At 47.1% G+C, this 19883-nt stretch overlaps 1 protein-coding gene across 1 annotated transcript in view; it reads right to left on the bottom strand.

The window, feature by feature from the left end:
* Positions 1–14750, bottom strand: part of LOC142264470 (gamma-secretase-activating protein-like) — a gene marked incomplete at its 3' end in the record, with an annotated part of 116270 nt that extends 101520 nt beyond the window's left edge. The window contains exon 1 of the mRNA XM_075332250.1: positions 14579–14750. Coding sequence (XP_075188365.1) covers positions 14579–14654 — 76 coding nt within the window. The remainder of the gene's footprint in view (positions 1–14578) is intronic.
* Positions 14751–19883: the final 5133 nt, after the last annotated feature.

Genomic DNA, 19883 nt, shown 5'->3' with positions numbered 1-19883 from the left:
TATCTTAAAAGAGTGACTAACACTGAGGATGATATAGTAGAGGGGAGACTTAGGGACTCAGAGGCAATATATACATCGGCCCCAACCGATGGAAATAGGGCGGCCTGGATGCAATCATATAGGTTATATATGCAGCACTCTGAGACCAAGTCCAAACGCAAATTTTTCTATACCCGACAATCATATTTTGAGCTTGGAAATCAATCCAGTAAATTATTGGCATATATGGTTAGGCAACACAACACTTCAAATACAATATTGGATATACAGAGGATGGATGGCTCAATAGCTACATCCCCTGAAGATATTTTAGAGTGCTTTTGTGAATACTATAAAACCCTGCACACATCTAGAAATCCTCATGGAGTTCAAAGTTGCGTGACATATATGTCGGATTTGGAGTTTCCCACTTTGAGTGGATCACAACGGGAGTCTCTGGAGGCGGACATCACACTGGATGAAGTGATTACTGCCATCTCGGATATGGCTAGGGGGAAATCTCCGGGTCCAGATGGCCTTCCCATACAATTCTATAGTAAATATTGTGACGTATTGGCCCCGATTCTTTTAGAGGTTTTCTCACATTTTTAAGCCGGCGACCCTCTACCTGCTTCCTTGTACGAAGCACATATAGTCGTGCTGAGGAAGGAGGGTAAAGACCCACTAGACTGCGGTTCATACCGTCCTATATCCCTAGTTAACGTGGATTACAAGATCTTTACCAAAATACTGGCGTCCAGGCTTAATTCAGTCATACTGTGTATAGTTCACCCAGATCAAACCGGATTTATGCCTGGGAAAAACACCTCTATAAATATAAGACGGGTCCAGTCCATAGTGCAATATAGCACACTGGTCCAGGAGAACGAGTGGGCCAAGGCATCTGACTCGGTAGAATGGCCATTTTTATTTGCCTGCCTCCAGAGATTCACTTTTGGGCCTAAATTCAGTAACTGGATTCATATGTTGTATAGGTCCCCGACAGCCAGGATACTAGTCAATGGTGCTATGTCTACACCCTTGTCATTGAACCGGGGCACAAGACAGGGATGCCCTCTGTCTCCAGCATTGTTTGCACTAGTAATTGAAGCTTTGGCAATTAGAATCCGCTCTCATCCACAGATCACTGGAATCACTATAGCCGACCGCACAGATCAAATAGGATTGTATGCAGATGACATGGTTGTCTTCTTAGATCGAGTGCAAGAGACTCTACCGGTGGTTATAGACACTATAGATACATTTGGGGAGTTTTCAGGACTACGCATAAACTGGGATAAGTCGGCTTTGATGCCATTAATGAACGGGTCTGGAATTTCAATGGAGGGTAGGTCACCTTTGCAAGTGGTAACTAGCTTTAAATACCTGGGAATACACATACAGAAAGACCATACACTAGACCTGCAGACGAGTATAACACCACTTCTGGAGCACGTTAAACTTAAATATAACTTGTGGAGCAAGCTACCGCTGTCAGTGGTTGGCAGAATAAATTTAATCAAAATGATATTACTTCCAAAGCTTAGTTATACACTACAACATAGTGCAGTATCAGTACCCAAATCCTTCTTCTCAATGTTGAACTCGCTTACTACCTCTTTCATATGGGGGAAATCCAGACCCAAATTTCGGTTATCCATTTTACAGAGATCCAAAAGACTGGGAGGGATGGCTTTACCGGAGTTCTTCCTCTACTACCTCGCGGGACAGCTTAGGGCACTAGAGACATGGATGCCTAGATGTCAGCTGCCCAACTCTGAGAGTCACTTGGCACACGCGGCTGGGACTGATTGTTTAGTGGGTTTTCTGGAATCAGATGGACTGAGAACACCACGGCAATTACCCCTCCTCAGGTTGGCAAGATTAGTCTGGCGACAAGCCAAGAGGGTGGTACACTTCGAAGGGGTGGTGGCGGAACTCCCATTATGGGGGAATAGCCACTTCCATACTCTGAGAGATCACCCCTCGGCGCAATTCTGGGCCACTCACAGCGTCAGTGCATTAGGTGATCTTGTGATTTTGTCCTGGGAACCACAACCTTCAAGTCCTTTGAACAAGTCCAGATTGAATATAATGTTCCAAGATCACAGTTTTTTAGATACCTGCAGATTCGCACAGCGATTCAATCCCACATACAGAAAATTGGAGTGAGGAAATTGATATCATCACTTCCTATGATAGGTATTCTAAAATCACAAGGACCTCGAGGCCTCATCTCAGCTATATATACTTACCTGTTGTCAGTGGGGGTGGAGTCGGACCCCTTGCCAGCCCAGGATAGATGGAAATCTCTAATTCCCACTCTACAGGGAGAGGAATGGGAAGAGATATTGGAATCTCCGAATGCGGTATCCCCATCTGTTAATAATAAGTTGATTCAATGCTACTTTGTCCACCAGGCATACCTTACTCCAACTCGATTATTTAGTATGGGCCGTTCTCGTGCATCGGAGTGCCCGAGGTGTCATCTCTCAGGGGTAAATTTCATACATATGATTTGGAGCTGTCCCAATATATCGTCGTACTGGTGGGGAGCGACATCTCTGCTGACATCGATTGTGTCGATTCCTGTTTTGTGTGACCCTTTGATATGCCTGTTTGGGGTGGTGGAGGAAGAGTCCTGGGATCATTACATGACAATATTCCTCAGAGAGGCATTGTTTCTGGCTAGGAAATTAATAGCTCTGAGGTGGATGGGAGATTCGAATCCAACTGTGCGGTCCTGGGTTAAACTAGTCAATGCAACCATAGTCTATGAGCGGGTGGTATATTATAATAGGGGGTGCCCGGGAAAATTTAACAAAATCTGGGGTTTGTGGAATTCTTCTCCAGACACACTTGGAGGTTTGAGGGAGATTATGCGGATAATGGTGGTTCCCGTTAGATGTTGGGATATGAAACACTGTCCAATGGTATATTGAGGTATAATAATGCAATGCGGCTGTTGTTGTTCTCTTTCTTTCTTTTTCTATTCCTCTTTCTATCTTGTTTTCAAAATATGGTCATGCTGATAGTTAGAGCTGTTCTTATGCTCAATATAAAATTAGATATATATGCAAATGATAAGAAGTATGGATAATAACATTGTTCTATCTTAAGTGCTAAAGATATTATGGACTTTATATGACTGTTCATTGTTATATTTAAATATTACTATCTATATACTGAGCTATCTTTATATGGCAAATGTCAGTTGTACCATGCTTGAAATTGTTAATAAAACGAAGTTAAAAAAAAAAGTAAAACACATGGCCATAATGGCACTCTGATCCTGATTAAATTAAATTAAATTAATGACCTGTAGAAGGAATCTTATTTTTGGTTGCTGAATAATCTTCCTCTAAAGTTTTTGTTTTCATGATGACATCATCCTTGCATCATGGTGCGACTTGTGGGTAGGATCTTTTCTGCCTGCCTCCCGTTTCTTCTACAGGTCACTAATTATTTAGTGACTTGCCTTCTTTTTGAAATTCCGTGCCGCCGCCATGATTGTGGAGCACCGCATGGGGTCTTGGGAATATTTGTCACTGAGCCGGTGAGGGTCAGGGGGTGTCACGGGTGGCCCTGCCCGGCTTCGTGACCCCGAGGTGTCCACAAAAGGGCATGAAGTGGAGGAGGATGAAGGGGTTGAGGATGTTGGGAGTAGTAGTTGTCTTGTGACGCCACCTGTGGTATGCAGCCAGGGATTAGCCTTGTCCTCTGGGGCAGATGGTGTCGCAGCCGGGATGGTTCAGCTCCCCACAGGTAGAGCTAGGCCCCAGGGAGGATGATGGGGGTTGTAGTGGCCGTTGGCCTCGGAACGCGGGGCAATGGCGCCGGCAATGATGGGCTGACAGTGATTGCAGTTCCAGGTCTTTTACTCACAGTCCGGTTATCACCCTTGGAGTGCCGGTCTCTGTCGTAATGGACCCCAGCCGATCTCCGATAATTCGGAGGTCACCACCGGTGTTCCTACTGTGTGTCCTTTCTGGTCGGGGTCCCTCCAATCCCGTGGATAGAATGTGGAATGGGCTGGGGGTGTTTCCTGCACTCTGCAGACCCTGCAATCCCCTGTAGCTGGAGAGAACCAAGGCTGAGCTGCCTGCTCCAAGCCGCGGGTCCTGTAGTGCTCCCAGAAGTGTGAGGTAGAAAATGCCTGGATCAAGGTCCTGACTGTGCTCCTCACCCCAAGCTGTGCCCGAGGTTAACTGCCTCAGTGTGAAGATGCTCCTTCCAGGTGCTTGGCCTAGTGACCGGAAAAGTCCCATGCCTCATGATGGCCACCCCCCTGTCTTACCTAGGCCAATTCCAGTGGGAAAGTACCTAACCGTGTATGGTTTGTGAATGTGAGAAACACCTGCAATTAACCTCTTCCTTACCTGGGATGCGTACGGCACCTTAAGTGAGATGCAGTACCCTGTGGCGACTGACGCCTCAGGGGCGCCACATTTGCGGTGGGCACCGTGTGCGGTGTGATTCTAGTTTAGAGGAAGATTATTCAGTAACCATAGATCGGATTCCTTCACTGATGGTATCCATTTATTCAGCATCACAGTGCCATCATGGCCATGGCTTTACTTTATAGTGCTAAACCTATTGACAGATTCTCTTTAACATCTTTCATGCTGATGTGATTTGCTTTCCACTCCTTTTCCTCTTCAGACGAATATTATATTGTGCAACTGTTTGTTACATAAACACATAACCATGTATACTTTGTGCTTTCAGCTCATATGTTTGCACAATAGCAACAGTCATCTAATAATGTGAGAAGTCATGCAGGTTTTGGGAATCACATTTGTAGTTTTAGTTATAGATTTATTAACAGAGCACAGAAGTGGATACTAAAAGATAATAAGCATCAGTGTTTGCTTTACATTTACAGTAGGTTTGACCGCAGCACTCCTGCGAACTGGTGCTCAAGTAAAGTCCTACCCTTTCTACAGTGGCGTAAGTAGAACGCAATGGGCCCAGATGCAAAGTTTGGACCTAGGCCCCCCTTGGGGTACAGGATAATTACACTGACACTTGGCTCTGTCCCTCAGCACCCATCTTTCCCTTACTCCGATATCCCGATGATATAATTATCCAATATTATAATGCATCTCATAGTCCTCTATACATTATAATACACTACTCAGGGTCCTCCGTACATTATAATAGACTCCGCATAGTTCTCCATACATTATACTACACTCCCCATAGTTCTCCATACATTACAATGCACTGCTCATAGTCGTCCATACATTATAGTACACTGCTTATAGTCCCCCATGTATTATACACCCCCATATAGTATCAGACAGCTCCCATAACGTTTAATGGACCCCCATAGCCCTTTGACCACCGAGATTAAATACATGCTCACTTCTCCTCGTTCCCAGATGCTCCGGTCTCCTCAGTGTGTCCACCGTTCTTCTGCTCTGCTGATCTCAGCACAGCGCACAGTGGTGACGTCATCGCGCTCCGCTATGCTGAGCTGTCAGAGGCAGAGCACAGACAGGCAGCAGGAGAATGATGAAAGAGGAAGTGCGCCGCTCCGTTTTTCAGCATTGCTTTCAATTATATCGGTATCTATGATGCCGATACAATTGTAAGTGTGATCCTCGGTGGGAGGCCTGCTGGGGGGGTCCGATGCCAGCACTGGCACAGAGCTCTCCTGAGTCACACGCACCACAGCGGTCGCGTGGCCTGCAGTCATTGCCGATGCGCCACTGGCTGAGGTCCTTGGGTTCCCTGAACCCCCGGGTCCGGTAGCAATGGCAACCCCTGTGATCGTGATTGTTCTGCCCCTGCCCTTATATTGTAGAAATTGAACTTGGCAGGTATTATTATGCTGCAGAGAGACAATTAAAAATAAAAAAGGTACATAACGTTTCTGTCCTATGGTCGCACTTTCGTCAAATAAAACTGATTGCAATGGAGGTGAGATGAAGCAAAGGAGAATAAGAGGAATGAGGTGAAAAGCGGACATATAATGCTTATCATATAGCAGTGTGTCCACCTTTCACCTTGTGCCCCTTATTCTCCTTCACATCACTTCACCTCACCTCCATTGCAATCAGTGTTCCTGACGAAGAATAGGATCGAAACGTTACTCAACTCTGGATCACATCCAATCAGCGGCCACTTCACTCTCACTTCCGGAGGAAGCCAGGGAGCAAAAGGAGATCTCACTCCTTACGGGTGTCAATTTCGACCGAAGAAAGTGAGAGTGAAGAGGATGCTGATAGAAAGCAGGGTTCTCATGACTTAATATCACAGGAGACCTGGTGCGGACATCGCTGAAATGGCGCCAGCACCAGAGGAGAATACTGGCAGATTAAGAATAATAGAGAACATCACTGCAGCATAACACAGTGCCAAGTTTCATTTCTGCGTTATACTGTGTGCCGTGAAGCCAAACAGCTAAATCTGAACACACCCAAAGTCATTCACTGAAGACTTCATGTCAAACACACAGGTAAACCATAAAACAGATTGGATTTCACAGATCCGAATCAGTTTTCACATCCGTGAGAAATGGAACGCTTTTCTCTCTCTCTCATGTGTCATCCATATTGCATCAGCTTGTTGGTTTATTTTTTGTGAAGCAGGCAGACTGTTGGAACTTTTTTTTATCCATTGACTTAATTTATCAATGAAAAATAGATTAACCCCTTCACGACCATGGACGGATATATCCGTCATGGATCGTGTCCCGGTAAGCCCCGCCCCCTGCCGCGGGCAGGCGGCGTGGATCGGCACACATATCAGCTGTTTTCAACAGCTGACATGTGTGCCTACATGTTCCGAGTGGAATCGCATTCCACCCGGAACATTAACCCCTTAGATCTCGCTGCCAAAGTCTGGCAGCGAGATCTATATGCGCGCGGCCATCTTTTTTACTTACCGCCGCCCCCTCCGGACGTCACGTGAGTGATCACGTGACGTTCGGTGGTTGCCATCGTAGCACAGGGTCATGTGATGACGCCTGGTGCTACGAAGTTTCACTTTCATTCTTCCTCGGCACGGAGCAGAGGAAGAAAGAAAGTGACTATTTCTGCTGTTTACAGCGGTATAGCTGTGATCAGCAGATAGCGATCAGCAATCGGATTGCTGATCGCTATAGCCCCCTAGGGGGACTAGTAAAATAAAATAAAAAAAGTAAAAAAAAAGTTTTAAAAAATTAAAAAAAAAAACAAAAAACCTAAAAGTTCAAATCACCCCCCTTTCCCCCCATTGAAAATTAAAGGGTTAAAAAATAAATAAATATACACATATTTGGTATCGCCGCGTTCAGAAATGCCCGATCAAAATATAAAATCAATTAATCTGATTGGTAAACGGCGTAGTGGCAAATAAAATCCAAACGCCAAAATTACGTTTTTTGGTCGCCGCAAGTTTTACGCAAAATGTAATAACAAGCGATCAAAACGTAGCATCTGCGCAAAAATGCTACCATTAGAAACATCAGCTCGAGACGCAAAAAATAAGCCGTCACTGAGCCATAGATCCCAAAAAATAAGAACGCTACCTGTTTCGGAAAATGGCGCAAAACGTGCGCCACTTTTATTGGACAAACTTGTGAATTTTTTTTAACCCCTTAGATACAAGTAAACCTATACATGTTTGGTGTCTACAAACTCGCACCGACCTCGGGTATCATACCCACACATCAGTTTTACCATATAGTGAACACCGTTAATAAAACATCCCAAACACTGTTGTGCCATCACACTTTTTTTGCAATTTTTCCACACTTGGAATTTTTTTGCTGCTTTCCAGTACACCATATGGTAAAACTTATGGTTTCATTTAAAAGTACAACTTGTCCCGCAAAAAACAAGCCCTCATATGGCAAGATTGACGGAAAAATAAAAAAGTTATGGCTCTCGGAAGAAGGGGAGCAAAAAACAAAAACGCAAAAACGGAAAGTGCCCTGGGGCTGAAGGGGTTAAAGACACATGGAAATCTAAAGCACAAAGTCTGATCTCCAAAAAAGTCTGAGCTGCAAAAGTGAGAACAGGACGCGTTCTGAGTCTTTCCGACCGGAGATACGGACCTGTATATAAATCCGATGTGTTTATGGCTCAGTGTGCGGTGTGAGAAAAAAAATATGTGAACGCAGCCAAAGACCTAAACTGCGATCTTTTTGTGTGCAGAAAAAAAACACAGTTTTTAAACACCTCAAGCAAAGAGAATGTGATTTCATGAAAACTCATACCCACATTTAACAATAAAAATAATGCAGCTGCGTTTTACATGCAAAATTCCAGATTTCTGCTTTAAAAAAAAATAAATAAATAAATAAAATAAATAAAAGACCACCACCACACACACCACTCCTTTGGTTATGCACTCCAAAAAAAAAAAAAAAAAAAAAAAAGAAAAACAGAATAACCAGAGAAAATTTATGTAGAGTGTATAATATATATATTACACAGACACACACACAGACACACACACAGACACACACACAGACACACACACAGACACACACAGAAGCTGTAGTACCCAGGCGTTGCCCGGGATAGTCTGTCTCTGTCCCAGTCTTCCTATATCTTTCCCCGTCTCTGTCTGCCTCTTTGGGAATAACGAATTAGCGGTCAAATTTTTTTTAAAATAAAAAACTTTATTGAACTAAATTACCCTCTAATGGCTACAACGCATTTTGACAGCTATTTTGCTGTCTTCTTCAGGTAATTAGAGGGAATTAACTGAGGGAGTAACATATATAGCACAAAAACAGACGATTGGGTGGTATAACTAATCATGATTAAAGCCAAAATTTAATTATTGAGGTCCTGGTCAGCATGTCATAAAGAAACGCAATTAAAACAAGCATAGATGACAAAATACAAGGCGAAAGCGTGCCCACGCGTGCGCATAGTTGACGCACACAGATGAGTATGTATCGCCCAGATAGCTTTATTGTGAAATTTGAATCCATACAAATCGGCACCCCGCTAACAAACACCTTATAAGGGTATGTGCGCACGTTGCTTTCTACCTGCTTTTTACCTGCTTTTTTGCTGCTTTTTCTTCTGCGCTGTTTAATGCCAAAATGGATGTGTTCTTCTATTCAAGCAAAGTCTATGGGAATTTGGGTTTCTTGTTCACACTATGTTGTTCAAAATGCTGCCTTTTTGTGGCAGAACTTTGGTCAAAAACTCAGCTTTTCAAAGAAGCAACATGTCAATTGTTTTTGCCATTTGGGTTTTGCACTGCAAAGCTGAGTTTTTGACCAAAGTTCTGCCACAAAAAGGCAGCATTTTGAACAACATAGTGTGAACAAGAAACCCAAATTCCCATAGACTTTGCTTGAATAGAAGAACACATCCATTTTGGCATTAAACAGCGCAGAAGAAAAAGCAGCAAAAAAGCAGGTAAAAAGCAGGTAAAAAGCAACGTGCGCACATACCCTTAACATGGTATCCCAATAGTGCCATAAAAGCAATTGGAGAGGAGAGCCAAAATTACTAGAATTTAATCTGGTCAAATTTGATTCAAAGATCTTTAACTAATATTTTACGACATTGTCAATGGTGAGGGTATGCCCCTCAGGGGCCAACATCCCCAATTTGAAGATCCAGTAGCTGTCTTTTTTTTTATTAAACCGATCGGGTCAGTATAAGTTACCCTATCTATAACAATGAGTTTCATCAATTTAGGGTCTCTACCATGGAAGTTGCTAAAATGTTTGGACAGGCCATGAAGCTGGTAGCCTGTCCGAATATTATGCCTATGTTTATTGAGTCTGGCGTGCATTGTCTGCACCGTGCGGCCCACATATTGAAGGCCGCACGTGCACTCCAATAGCTAGACTACATACATATGCCTCTGTCTCTGACTGTCTGTCCGTCTCTTTCCATGTCTGCCTCTTACTCTGTCTCCCCACCAATATCATATTACCTCACACATAAGCTTCTTATACTATGAATGTCTTTAATTCCTATAGCAACCAATCACAGCTGCTATTAATAGCCTGTAGCTCGCAGCTCCATTGACTTTAATGGAGGCAGTTTTTTTGGAGAGTAACTGTAAAGCGCAAGGTTAAATTTTCTCATCGAAACAATCTATGATGTTCCCTGAGTCACATGGGATGTCTGTGCAAAATTTTGAGATTGTAACTGCGACTGTGCGGATTCCTTTAGCAGACATATATATATATATATATATATATATATATATATAGAAAATGTGTGTGTATGTATGTCTGGGATTGGCATCTGCACCGTCGCAGCTACAGCCACAAAATTTTGCACACTCACACGTCTGGACCCCGAGAGCGTCATAGGCTATGTTTTGAGGGGAAATTTTAACCCAGCTCTTTACAGTTCTTCACCAAAAAACCTGCCTCCATTAAAGCGAATAGAGCTGGGAACCACAGTGCAGCCAGAACTTCAAAAAAATGCGCAGCCACGCCCTTATATGGAATGTTGGCGTGTCACAATGCAGCCAGGGAAAGAAAGAGGGGAAGACAGACATGGGCGGGAAAGAGGGGGGCCGGAAACAGGGGGAAGACAGACATGGGCGGGAAAGAGGGGGGCCGGAAAGAGGGGGAAGACAGACATGGGCGGGAAAGAGGGGGAAGACAGACATGGGCGGGAAAGAGGGGGGCCGGAAAGAGACAGACAGACAGACAGACAGACAGACAGACAGACAGACAAAGATAGAGAGACCGAGAGATATATACAGAGGGGGAGACAGACAGAGAATGGGAGAGAAACAGAGAGACAGTTACTATCCCGGGCAGCGCTGGGTGCTAAGTTGTGAGGCAAAATTTTAACTCCGTGCGTTCCAATTTACCAATCAATTTTGCCCCTATCTACATAATGGGGAAAAAGTTAAATGAAAAGTTTGGGGCAAATTGACAGCTGCCAGATGTGAACAAGGGGGACTTAAAGAATGAGAGAGATGGCGCTAAAGAGTATACATAGTACAGTTGCTAAGGTGGGGCCCCGACATGGGATACTCACCACTCGGGGATATGAACACATACACAAAATGCGCCGCACACTACCACGTGCTTGAACACATATACCACCCTCAGCACACATCTCACCACACATACACCAACCTCGCCACATAATCGCCCTAAAACACACACAAGTCTGGTATTATCCTTTAAAAATAAAAATCTGATTAATAAGCAGCCAAACTACAAGAACAAATGTACCACATAGGTCATGTGACTGACAGCTGCCGTATTTCCTGTCTATTATGTGTGTGAGCTAATATATACTGTCAGGGGGAGGGCTTTCTGTTGCCTGGAGATTTATCAGGCTGCCAATAGCAACCAATCACAGCTTAGCTTCTATTTTGCTACAGTTAATCTGAGCTCTGATTGGTTAATATAGGCAACAATTTAATAATTACATTTCTATTTGTTTTGTGGGCAGAATACATTTTTGTTAATACATTCGATTTTGTTAACAGCAGTTATTAACCCGGGCAATATATATATATTAGCTTTACGTTCACATAAGTGTTACTCGCTACATATTTTCACTGCGTCCAAAATGCTGCATTTTTCAGTACAAGCACAGTGGATGGGATTCATAGAAATGTCATGGCCACTGTGCTTTTTTACGCTGCGTAAACTGACCCGTGGTGAGTTTTTCCAATCTGCATCACTTCAACTTCAGTTTTCTGTGCAGATTTGCCCCATACACTTGAATTAGATGCCGAAAATCTGCAGCTAAAAGACTCATGCGTTTTTTTGCGCGTTTACGTGGCAAATTGAATACAAAATGCATGTGATCCGCACCTAATGATGTCCATACCAGGAAGTTTCAAAAAAACAGAAGAATTAGGCTATGTGCGCACAGTGCTTTTTTCACGGCGTTTTTGCGCATTTTCCGGGTGCGTTTTTGGTCAGAAAACTGCATGACTTTGCTTCCCCTGCAAAGTCTATGAGTTTTCATTTTTGCTGTACGCACAGTGCTTTTTTTTTTTAGCTGCATTTTTGAGCTGGAAAAAAAAAAAAAAGCAACATGTCAATTCTTTTCTGTGTTTTTCCACCCATGCAATGAATTGGAAAAACGCAGTGATCAAAAACGCACAAAAATGTGATAAATGCATGAGGTTTTTACCGCTGCGTTTGTGTTTTTTGCAGCCAAAAACACTGCATCTTTGTGGTCACACAAAAAGGCATCGTGCGCACATAGCCTTAAAGGTGACAAACCAAACAGACAAAAAGGCAGAGTCAAAAATGCAATTAAAAAACAAAATTAAAAAAAAAAAAACAAACAAAAAACAAATGCAAGTGAAGGTGCAGAGATGGTACAGAAATTTTGCAGTACCGATCATGGGAACGTAACCTCAAGGTGTAGTTACACATAGTGGATGTGGCACAGTTCTTGCCAGGCAGCTGAGAAGTGCTCTAAAAGATAAACAAAAGAAAAAAAAAACCCCACACAATTTACTGTAATTTCACAAGTTTAATGAGCAAAACTCATGTGAAACTGCAGCAAGTCTGGTACAATAGCAAGAAACGTCAGCTGATTGTGAGTACACCACAAGGAAACATCATCCTGGTGATCAGTGGAGAGCCCCGCAGTCAGGTCCAAATAGTGACTGACAAGCTACTGCATCCCACAAATAGTAATGTCAGCCCACACCGGGCTCCGCTCCACCCCGACACCAGTAAGAAGGCAACCCACACCTGGCTCCGCTCCACCCCGACACCAGTAAGAAGGCAGCCCACGCCGGGCTCCGCTCCACCCCGACACCAGTAAGAAGGCAGCCCACGCCGGGCTCCGCTCCACCCCGACACCAGTAAGAAGGCAGCCCACGCCGGGCTCCGCTCCACCCCGACACCAGTAAGAAGGCAGCCCACGCCGGGCTCCGCTCCACCCCGACACCAGTAAGAAGGCAGCCCACGCCGGGCTCCGCGCCACCCCGACACCAGTAAGAAGGCAGCCCACGCCGGGCTCCGCGCCACCCCGACACCAGTAAGAAGGCAGCCCACGCCGGGCTCCGCGCCACCCCGACACCAGTAAGAAGGCAGCCCACGCCGGGCTCCGCGCCACCCCGACACCAGTAAGAAGGCAGCCCACGCCGGGCTCCGCGCCACCCCGACACCAGTAAGAAGGCAGCCCACGCCGGGCTCCGCGCCACCCCGACACCAGTAAGAAGGCAGCCCACGCCGGGCTCCGCGCCACCCCGACACCAGTAAGAAGGCAGCCCACGCCGGGCTCCGCGCCACCCCGACACCAGTAAGAAGGCAGCCCACGCCGGGCTCCGCGCCACCCCGACACCAGTAAGAAGGCAGCCCACGCCGGGCTCCGCTCCACCCCGACACCAGTAAGAAGGCAGCCCACGCCGGGCTCCGCTCCACCCCGACACCAGTAAGAAGGCAGCCCACGCCGGGCTCCGCTCCACCCCGACACCAGTAAGAAGGCAGCCCACGCCGGGCTCCGCTCCATCCCGACACCAGTAAGAAGGCAGCCCACGCCGGGCTCCGCTCCATCCCGACACCAGTAAGAAGGCAGCCCACGCCGGGCTCCGCTCCATCCCGACACCAGTAAGAAGGCAGCCCACGCCGGGCTCCGCTCCATCCCGACACCAGTAAGAAGGCAGCCCACGCCGGGCTCCGCTCCATCCCGACACCAGTAAGAAGGCAGCCCACGCCGGGCTCCGCTCCATCCCGACACCAGTAAGAAGGCAGCCCACGCCGGGCTCCGCTCCATCCCGACACCAGTAAGAAGGCAGCCCACGCCGGGCTCCGCTCCATCCCGACACCAGTAAGAAGGCAGCCCACGCCGGGCTCCGCTCCATCCCGACACCAGTAAGAAGGCAGCCCACGCCGGGCTCCGCTCCATCCCGACACCAGTAAGAAGGCAGCCCACGCCGGGCTCCGCTCCATCCCGACACCAGTAAGAAGGCAGCCCACACATGGCTCCGCTCCATCCCGATACCAGTAATAAGGCAGCCCACACATGGCTCCGCTACATCCCGATACCAGTAATAAGGCAGCCCACACATGGCTCCGCTACATCCCGATACCAGTAATAAGGCAGCCCACACATGGCTCTGCTACATCCCAATACTAGTAATAAGGCAGCCCACACATGTCTCTGCTACATCCCAATACTAGTAATAAGGCAGCCCACACATGTCTCTGCTACATCCCAATACTAGTAATAAGGCAGCCCACACATGGCTCTGCTACATCCCAATACTAGTAATAAGGCAGCCCACACATGGCTCTGCTACATCCCAATACTAGTAATAAGGCAGCCCACACATGGCTCTGCTACATCCCAATACTAGTAATAAGGCCGTCCACACATGGCTCTGCTACATCCCTATACCAGTAATAAGGCAGCCCACACATTGCTCTGCTACACATATAAATGTCTGTAGAGTAACTGATAAAAAAAAAAAAAGTTTGTTTAAAAGAACTGAGAGTCCTCAGTGGTTGATACCTTTTAATGGCTAACTGAAAAGATGGTGATAATAGCAAGCTTTCCAGACTACTCAGGTCTCTTCATCAGGTTCAATATAACACATCTGAAGAGTCACATATTTATACACAACAGGACATATAGTATAGTAACTGAACAGCAACACTTAACACAAAAGAAATGGACGTTATCAGAAAGGACATTACCTGGACTTCCTTGTGTGCAGACCCACGGCAGAACGTCTCTAAAGAGATTGAAAGTGACCTGAAATTCCAGCAGCATGTCTGCGCCTTGTGGCCTGTCCCTCAGGCAGCTCTGTGCAGCTGGACCATGCCTTCACCCGACCTGTGCAGCACCACATGCACTGTCTGCGCCTCCTAACAATGGACGAACACTGCGTCTGCTACCTTTCACTCAGACTCCAGGCTTAGCCCACAACACTTCTAGCTCCGCCCTCACATCCCAGCAGGCAAATCAGAGATCACCTGGAAGGAGGCGAACACTGCTATTGGTTGTGTAGACGTCCATCTGCTGCAGCTTGTGACAGTGAAGACAAACTGAGGAAATACCAGAGACGGGAATTCCCGTGACGTCATGTGTACATGGGGATTACACAGCTGTGCTCTTCCGCGCCCCCTGCTGCCAGTGTTTGGAGCTTACACGGCTGTGCTCTCCAGTGCCCCCTGCTGCCAGTGTTTGGGGATTACACAGCTGTGCTCTCCAGCGCCTCCTGCTGCCAGTGTTTGGAGCTTACACGGCTGTGCTCTCCAGTGCCCCCTGCTGCCAGTGTTTGGAGCTTACACGGCTGTGCTCTCCAGTGCCCCCTGCTGCCAGTGTTTAAGGAGTACATGCCTGTGCTCTTCAGCTCTACCTGATGCCAGTGTTTGGAGATTACACAGCTGTGCTCTCCAGCACCCTTTGTTGTCAGTGTTGCGGGGATTACATAGCTGTGCTCTCCAGCACCCCCTGCTGTCAGTGTTTGGGGATTACACAGCTGTGCTCTCCAGCGCTCCCCTGCTGTCAGTGTTTGTGGATTACACAGCTGTACTCTCCAGCGCCTCCTGCTGTCAGTGTTTGGGGATTACACGGCTGTGCTCTCCAGCGCCTCCTGCTGTCAGTGTTTGGGGATTACACGGCTGTGCTCTCCAGCGCCTCCTGCTGTCAGTGTTTGGGGATTACACAGCTGTGCTCTCCAGCGCCCCCTGCTGCCAGTGTTTGGGGATTACACAGCTGTGCTCTCCAGCGCCTCCTGCTGCCAGTGTTTGGGGATTACACGGCTGTCCTCTCCAGTGCCCCCTGCTGTCAGTGTTTGGGGATTACACGGCTGTCCTCTCCAGTGCCCCCTGCTGTCAGTGTTTGGGGATTACACGGCTGTGCTCTCCAGTGCCCCCTGCTGTCAGTGTTTGGGGATTACACGGCTGTCCTCTCCAGTGCCCCCTGCTGTCAGTGTTTGGGGATTACACGGCTGTGCTCTCCGGCGCCTCCTGCTGTCAGTGTTCGGGGATTACAAGGCTGTGCTCTCCAGCGCCCCCTGCTGTCAGTGTTTGGGGATTACACGGCTGTGCTCTCCGGCGCCTCCTGCTGTCAGTGTTCGGGGATTACAAGGCTGTGCTCTCCAGCGCCCCCTGCTGTCAGTGTTTGGGGATTACACGGCTGTGCTCTCCGGCGCCTCCTGCTGTCAGTGTTCGGGGATTACATGGCTGTGCTCTCCAGCACCTCCTGCTGTCAGTGTTTGGGGATTACACAGCTGTGCTCTCCAGCGCCTCCTGCTACCAGTGTTTGGGGATTACACGGCTGTGCTCTCCAGCGCTCCCCTGCTGTCAGTGTTCGGGGATTACAAGGCTGTGCTCTCCAGCGCCTCCTGCTGTCAGTGTTGGTGGATTACAAGGCTGTGCTCTCCAGCGCCTCCTGCTGTCAGTGTTCGGGGATTACAGAACTGTGCTCTAAATCGCTCCCTGCTGTCAGTGTTCGGGGATTACACGGCTGTGCTCTCCAGCGCCTCCTGCTGTCAGTGTTCGGGGATTACAGAACTGTGCTCTAAATCGCTCCCTGCTGTTAGTGCTCCTCAATGTAAAGCTGCGTAGATATAGCCAAGCAGCAGTGAGGAGCTGCCATTGTCTCCTGCCATGGTCTGTGTGACCTTTGTTCTCAGAGACTTGTTCTGCCGTAATTTAACAAGTTAACACCAGTTATTTTTTAAAGAGAATGCATATTCACTGCTCTCCCTGCCTATAGGCCCGTCAGGGCCGGCCTTAGCCTGAATGGCGCCCTGTGCAAAACTGGCCTTTGGTGCCCCCCTGATTTTGTACCCAGTTTCCAGGAAACAAATGAGGACCAGAGGCCATTTTTTTTTATATCCTAAGAAAATTGATTTCTTCAAATGTACAATAAAGTCCTCCAGATTTGTGCTGGAGAATCTGATTCTCAATCCACATTAATTCCACCACATCTGAAATTATGGTTATTGGGGTCTTCTCATCTCGTACATGCTGTATGCCTGGATATTACATTATGGATGGTACATATGGATCCCCCCAATGGGGCGCACATGTATCTGCAGAATGAGGCGCTGCCACTCTTTGTGGAGAGATGATATAAATTCCTATACACTTAGAGCGGCGCAGGTCGTGGCCCCATTGGTGGGATCAACATCTACTATACAAATCCTGAGGATAAATGTACCAGATACCAGACAAGGCACCATGGAGCCGGCGGCCGATGCTGTGTGTACGCTGGACCAAAAAGTCCAAAATACAGATGTTAAAGGGGAATGTACCAAATTAGAAAAAAATCTCTGCTTTCTACATAATAAAGAGTCCTCAGGTTATATGTGTCACTGCCTCTCAGCTCCACTGACCTGAACAGACTGAGGTGCAGTGCCACATACACACCATAAGGATAGGGGGGCGCTGTGCATGTGTCGCTGCCTCACAGCTAAAATGACCTGAACAGACTGAGGTGCAGCACCACATACACACCATGAGGATGGGGGGCGCTGTGTATGTGTCACTGCCTCACAGCTAAAATGACCTGAACAGACTGAGGTGCAGCACCACATACACACCATAAGGGAGGGGCACGGTGTATGGACGAACTACAGCATATCTATTGTAATCCCTTTATTAACCAGACTGGGCACACCCCATATGGCAATGCTGCAAATAATTTTGTTGGAAAATTTGTAAGATAAATCCGCACCGAATAATGTAATATTCTCTAGAACTTCATAATGCACACCTCAGCTGCTGCAGAACCTCAAAATACACATCTCAGCTGCTGCAAAATCTCATAATTCACCTCAGTTGCTTAAGAACCCCATAAGACACACCTCAGCTACTGCAGATTCCCATAATACACACCTCAGCTGCTGCAGAACCTCATAATACACACCTCAGCTGCTGCAGAACCCCATAATACACATCTCAGCTGCTGCAGAACCCCATAATACACATCTCAGCTGCTGCAGAACCCCATAATACACACCTCAGCTGCTGCAGAACCCCATAATACACACCTCAGCTGCTGCAGAACCCCATAATACACACCTCAGCTGCTGCAGAACCCCATAATACACACCTCAGCTGCTGCAGAACCCCATAATACACATCTCAGCTGCTGCAGAACCCCATAATACACATCTCAGCTGCTGCAGAACCCCATAATACAAACCTCAGCTGCTGCAGAACCCCATAATATACACCTCAGCTGCTGAAGAGCCCCATAATACACATCTCAGCTGCTGCAGAACCCCATAATACACATCTCAGCTGCTGCAGAACCCCATAATACACAACTCAGCGGCTGCAGAACCCCATAATACACATCTCAGCTGGTGCAGAACCCCATAATACACATCTCAGCTGCTGCAGAACCCCATAATACACATCTCAGCTGCTGCGGAACCCCATAATATACAACTCAGCGGCTGCAGAACCCCATAATACACACCTCAGCTGCTGCAGAACACCATAATACACACCTCAGCTGCTGCAAAACCCCATAATACACACCTCAGCTGCTGCAGAACCCCATAATACACACCTCAGCTGCTGCAGGACCTCATCATACACAACTCAGCTGCTGCAGAACCTCATAATACACCTCAGCTGCTGCAGAACCCCATAATACACACCTCAGCTGCTGCAGAACCCCATAATACACACCTCAGCTGCTGAAGAACCCCATAATACACACCTCAGCTGCTGCAGAACCCCATAATACACACCTCAGCTACTGCAGAACCCCATGATAGACATCTCAGCTGCTGCAGAACCCCATAATACACAACTCAGCGGCTGCAGAACCCCTTAATACACAACTCAGCGGCTGCAGAACCCCATAATACACAACTCAGTGGCTGCAGAACCCCATAATACACATCTCAGCTGCTGCAGAACCCCATAATACACATCTCAGCTGCTGCAGAACCCCATAATACACATCTCAGCTGCTCCAGAACCCCATAATACACAACTCAGCGGCTGCAGAACCCCATAATACACATCTCAGCTGGTGCAGAACCCCATAATACACATCTCAGCTGCTGCAGAACCCCATAATACACATCTCAGCTGCTGCGGAACCCCATAATATACAACTCAGTGGCTGCAGAACCCCATAATACACACCTCAGCTGCTGCAGAACCCCATAATACACACCTTAGCTGCTGCAAAACCCCATAATACACACCTCAGCTGCTGCAGAACCCCATAATACACACCTTTAGCTGCTGCAGAACCCCATAATACACACCTCAGCTGCTGCAGGACCTCATCATACACACCTCAGCTGCTGCAGAACCTCATAATACACCTCAGCTACTGATGATGCATTACATTGATAGAATGGAGTTCATAACGACACTAAGGCTAAGTTCACACAGTGCATCTTTTGTAGCATTTTTGAGGTCACAAAGATACCCTGTATGCATTTCCTCCTCCCAGCAAAGTCTATGGGATTTCTCTTTTGCTGTCCACACTGGGCATCTTTTGTTGGCTGCGTTTTTGAAGATACAGCATGTCAGTTCTTTTTGCGTTTTCGTTTTTGAGCCCTTCCAGTCAATAGATTAGACTTAAAAACCGCATTGGGCAAAACGCGGTAAAAATGTGTCAAAAACACATTGCGGTTTTTTTATGCGTTTTTGCCGCGGTGCGTTTTTGGTGCATTCTTGGGACAAAAACGCTGCATATTTGTGGTATAAAAGATGCCCCGTGTGAACATCTCCTAAACCATTACATATGATGTGCAGACGGCAGTGACGCCAGGTAACATATGAGACTCCACTGTTATTTTCTACCAGGTAAGGAATCTGACAGCTGATTCCCCTGCACGACCCCAGGTTGGAAGGAATCAGACACCGGCTCCATTATTGCAGTCCTGTATATTTTACTCGGATGCTTTCACATTTCAGATAAAACACATTTTATCTTTGCCGAGGATGATGCAGTCAGGATGAGGAGCCTGGGAGGCCGGTGCCCAATGGCTTCTCCCTGCTCTGCTGCACATTGACT

This window comes from Anomaloglossus baeobatrachus, unplaced genomic scaffold (genome assembly GCF_048569485.1).
Source record: "Anomaloglossus baeobatrachus isolate aAnoBae1 unplaced genomic scaffold, aAnoBae1.hap1 Scaffold_2655, whole genome shotgun sequence".
Taxonomy (NCBI): Eukaryota; Metazoa; Chordata; class Amphibia; order Anura; family Aromobatidae; genus Anomaloglossus; species Anomaloglossus baeobatrachus.
Note: the sequence above shows the minus strand (reverse complement) of the source record. Positions and strands in the feature narration are given on the sequence as shown.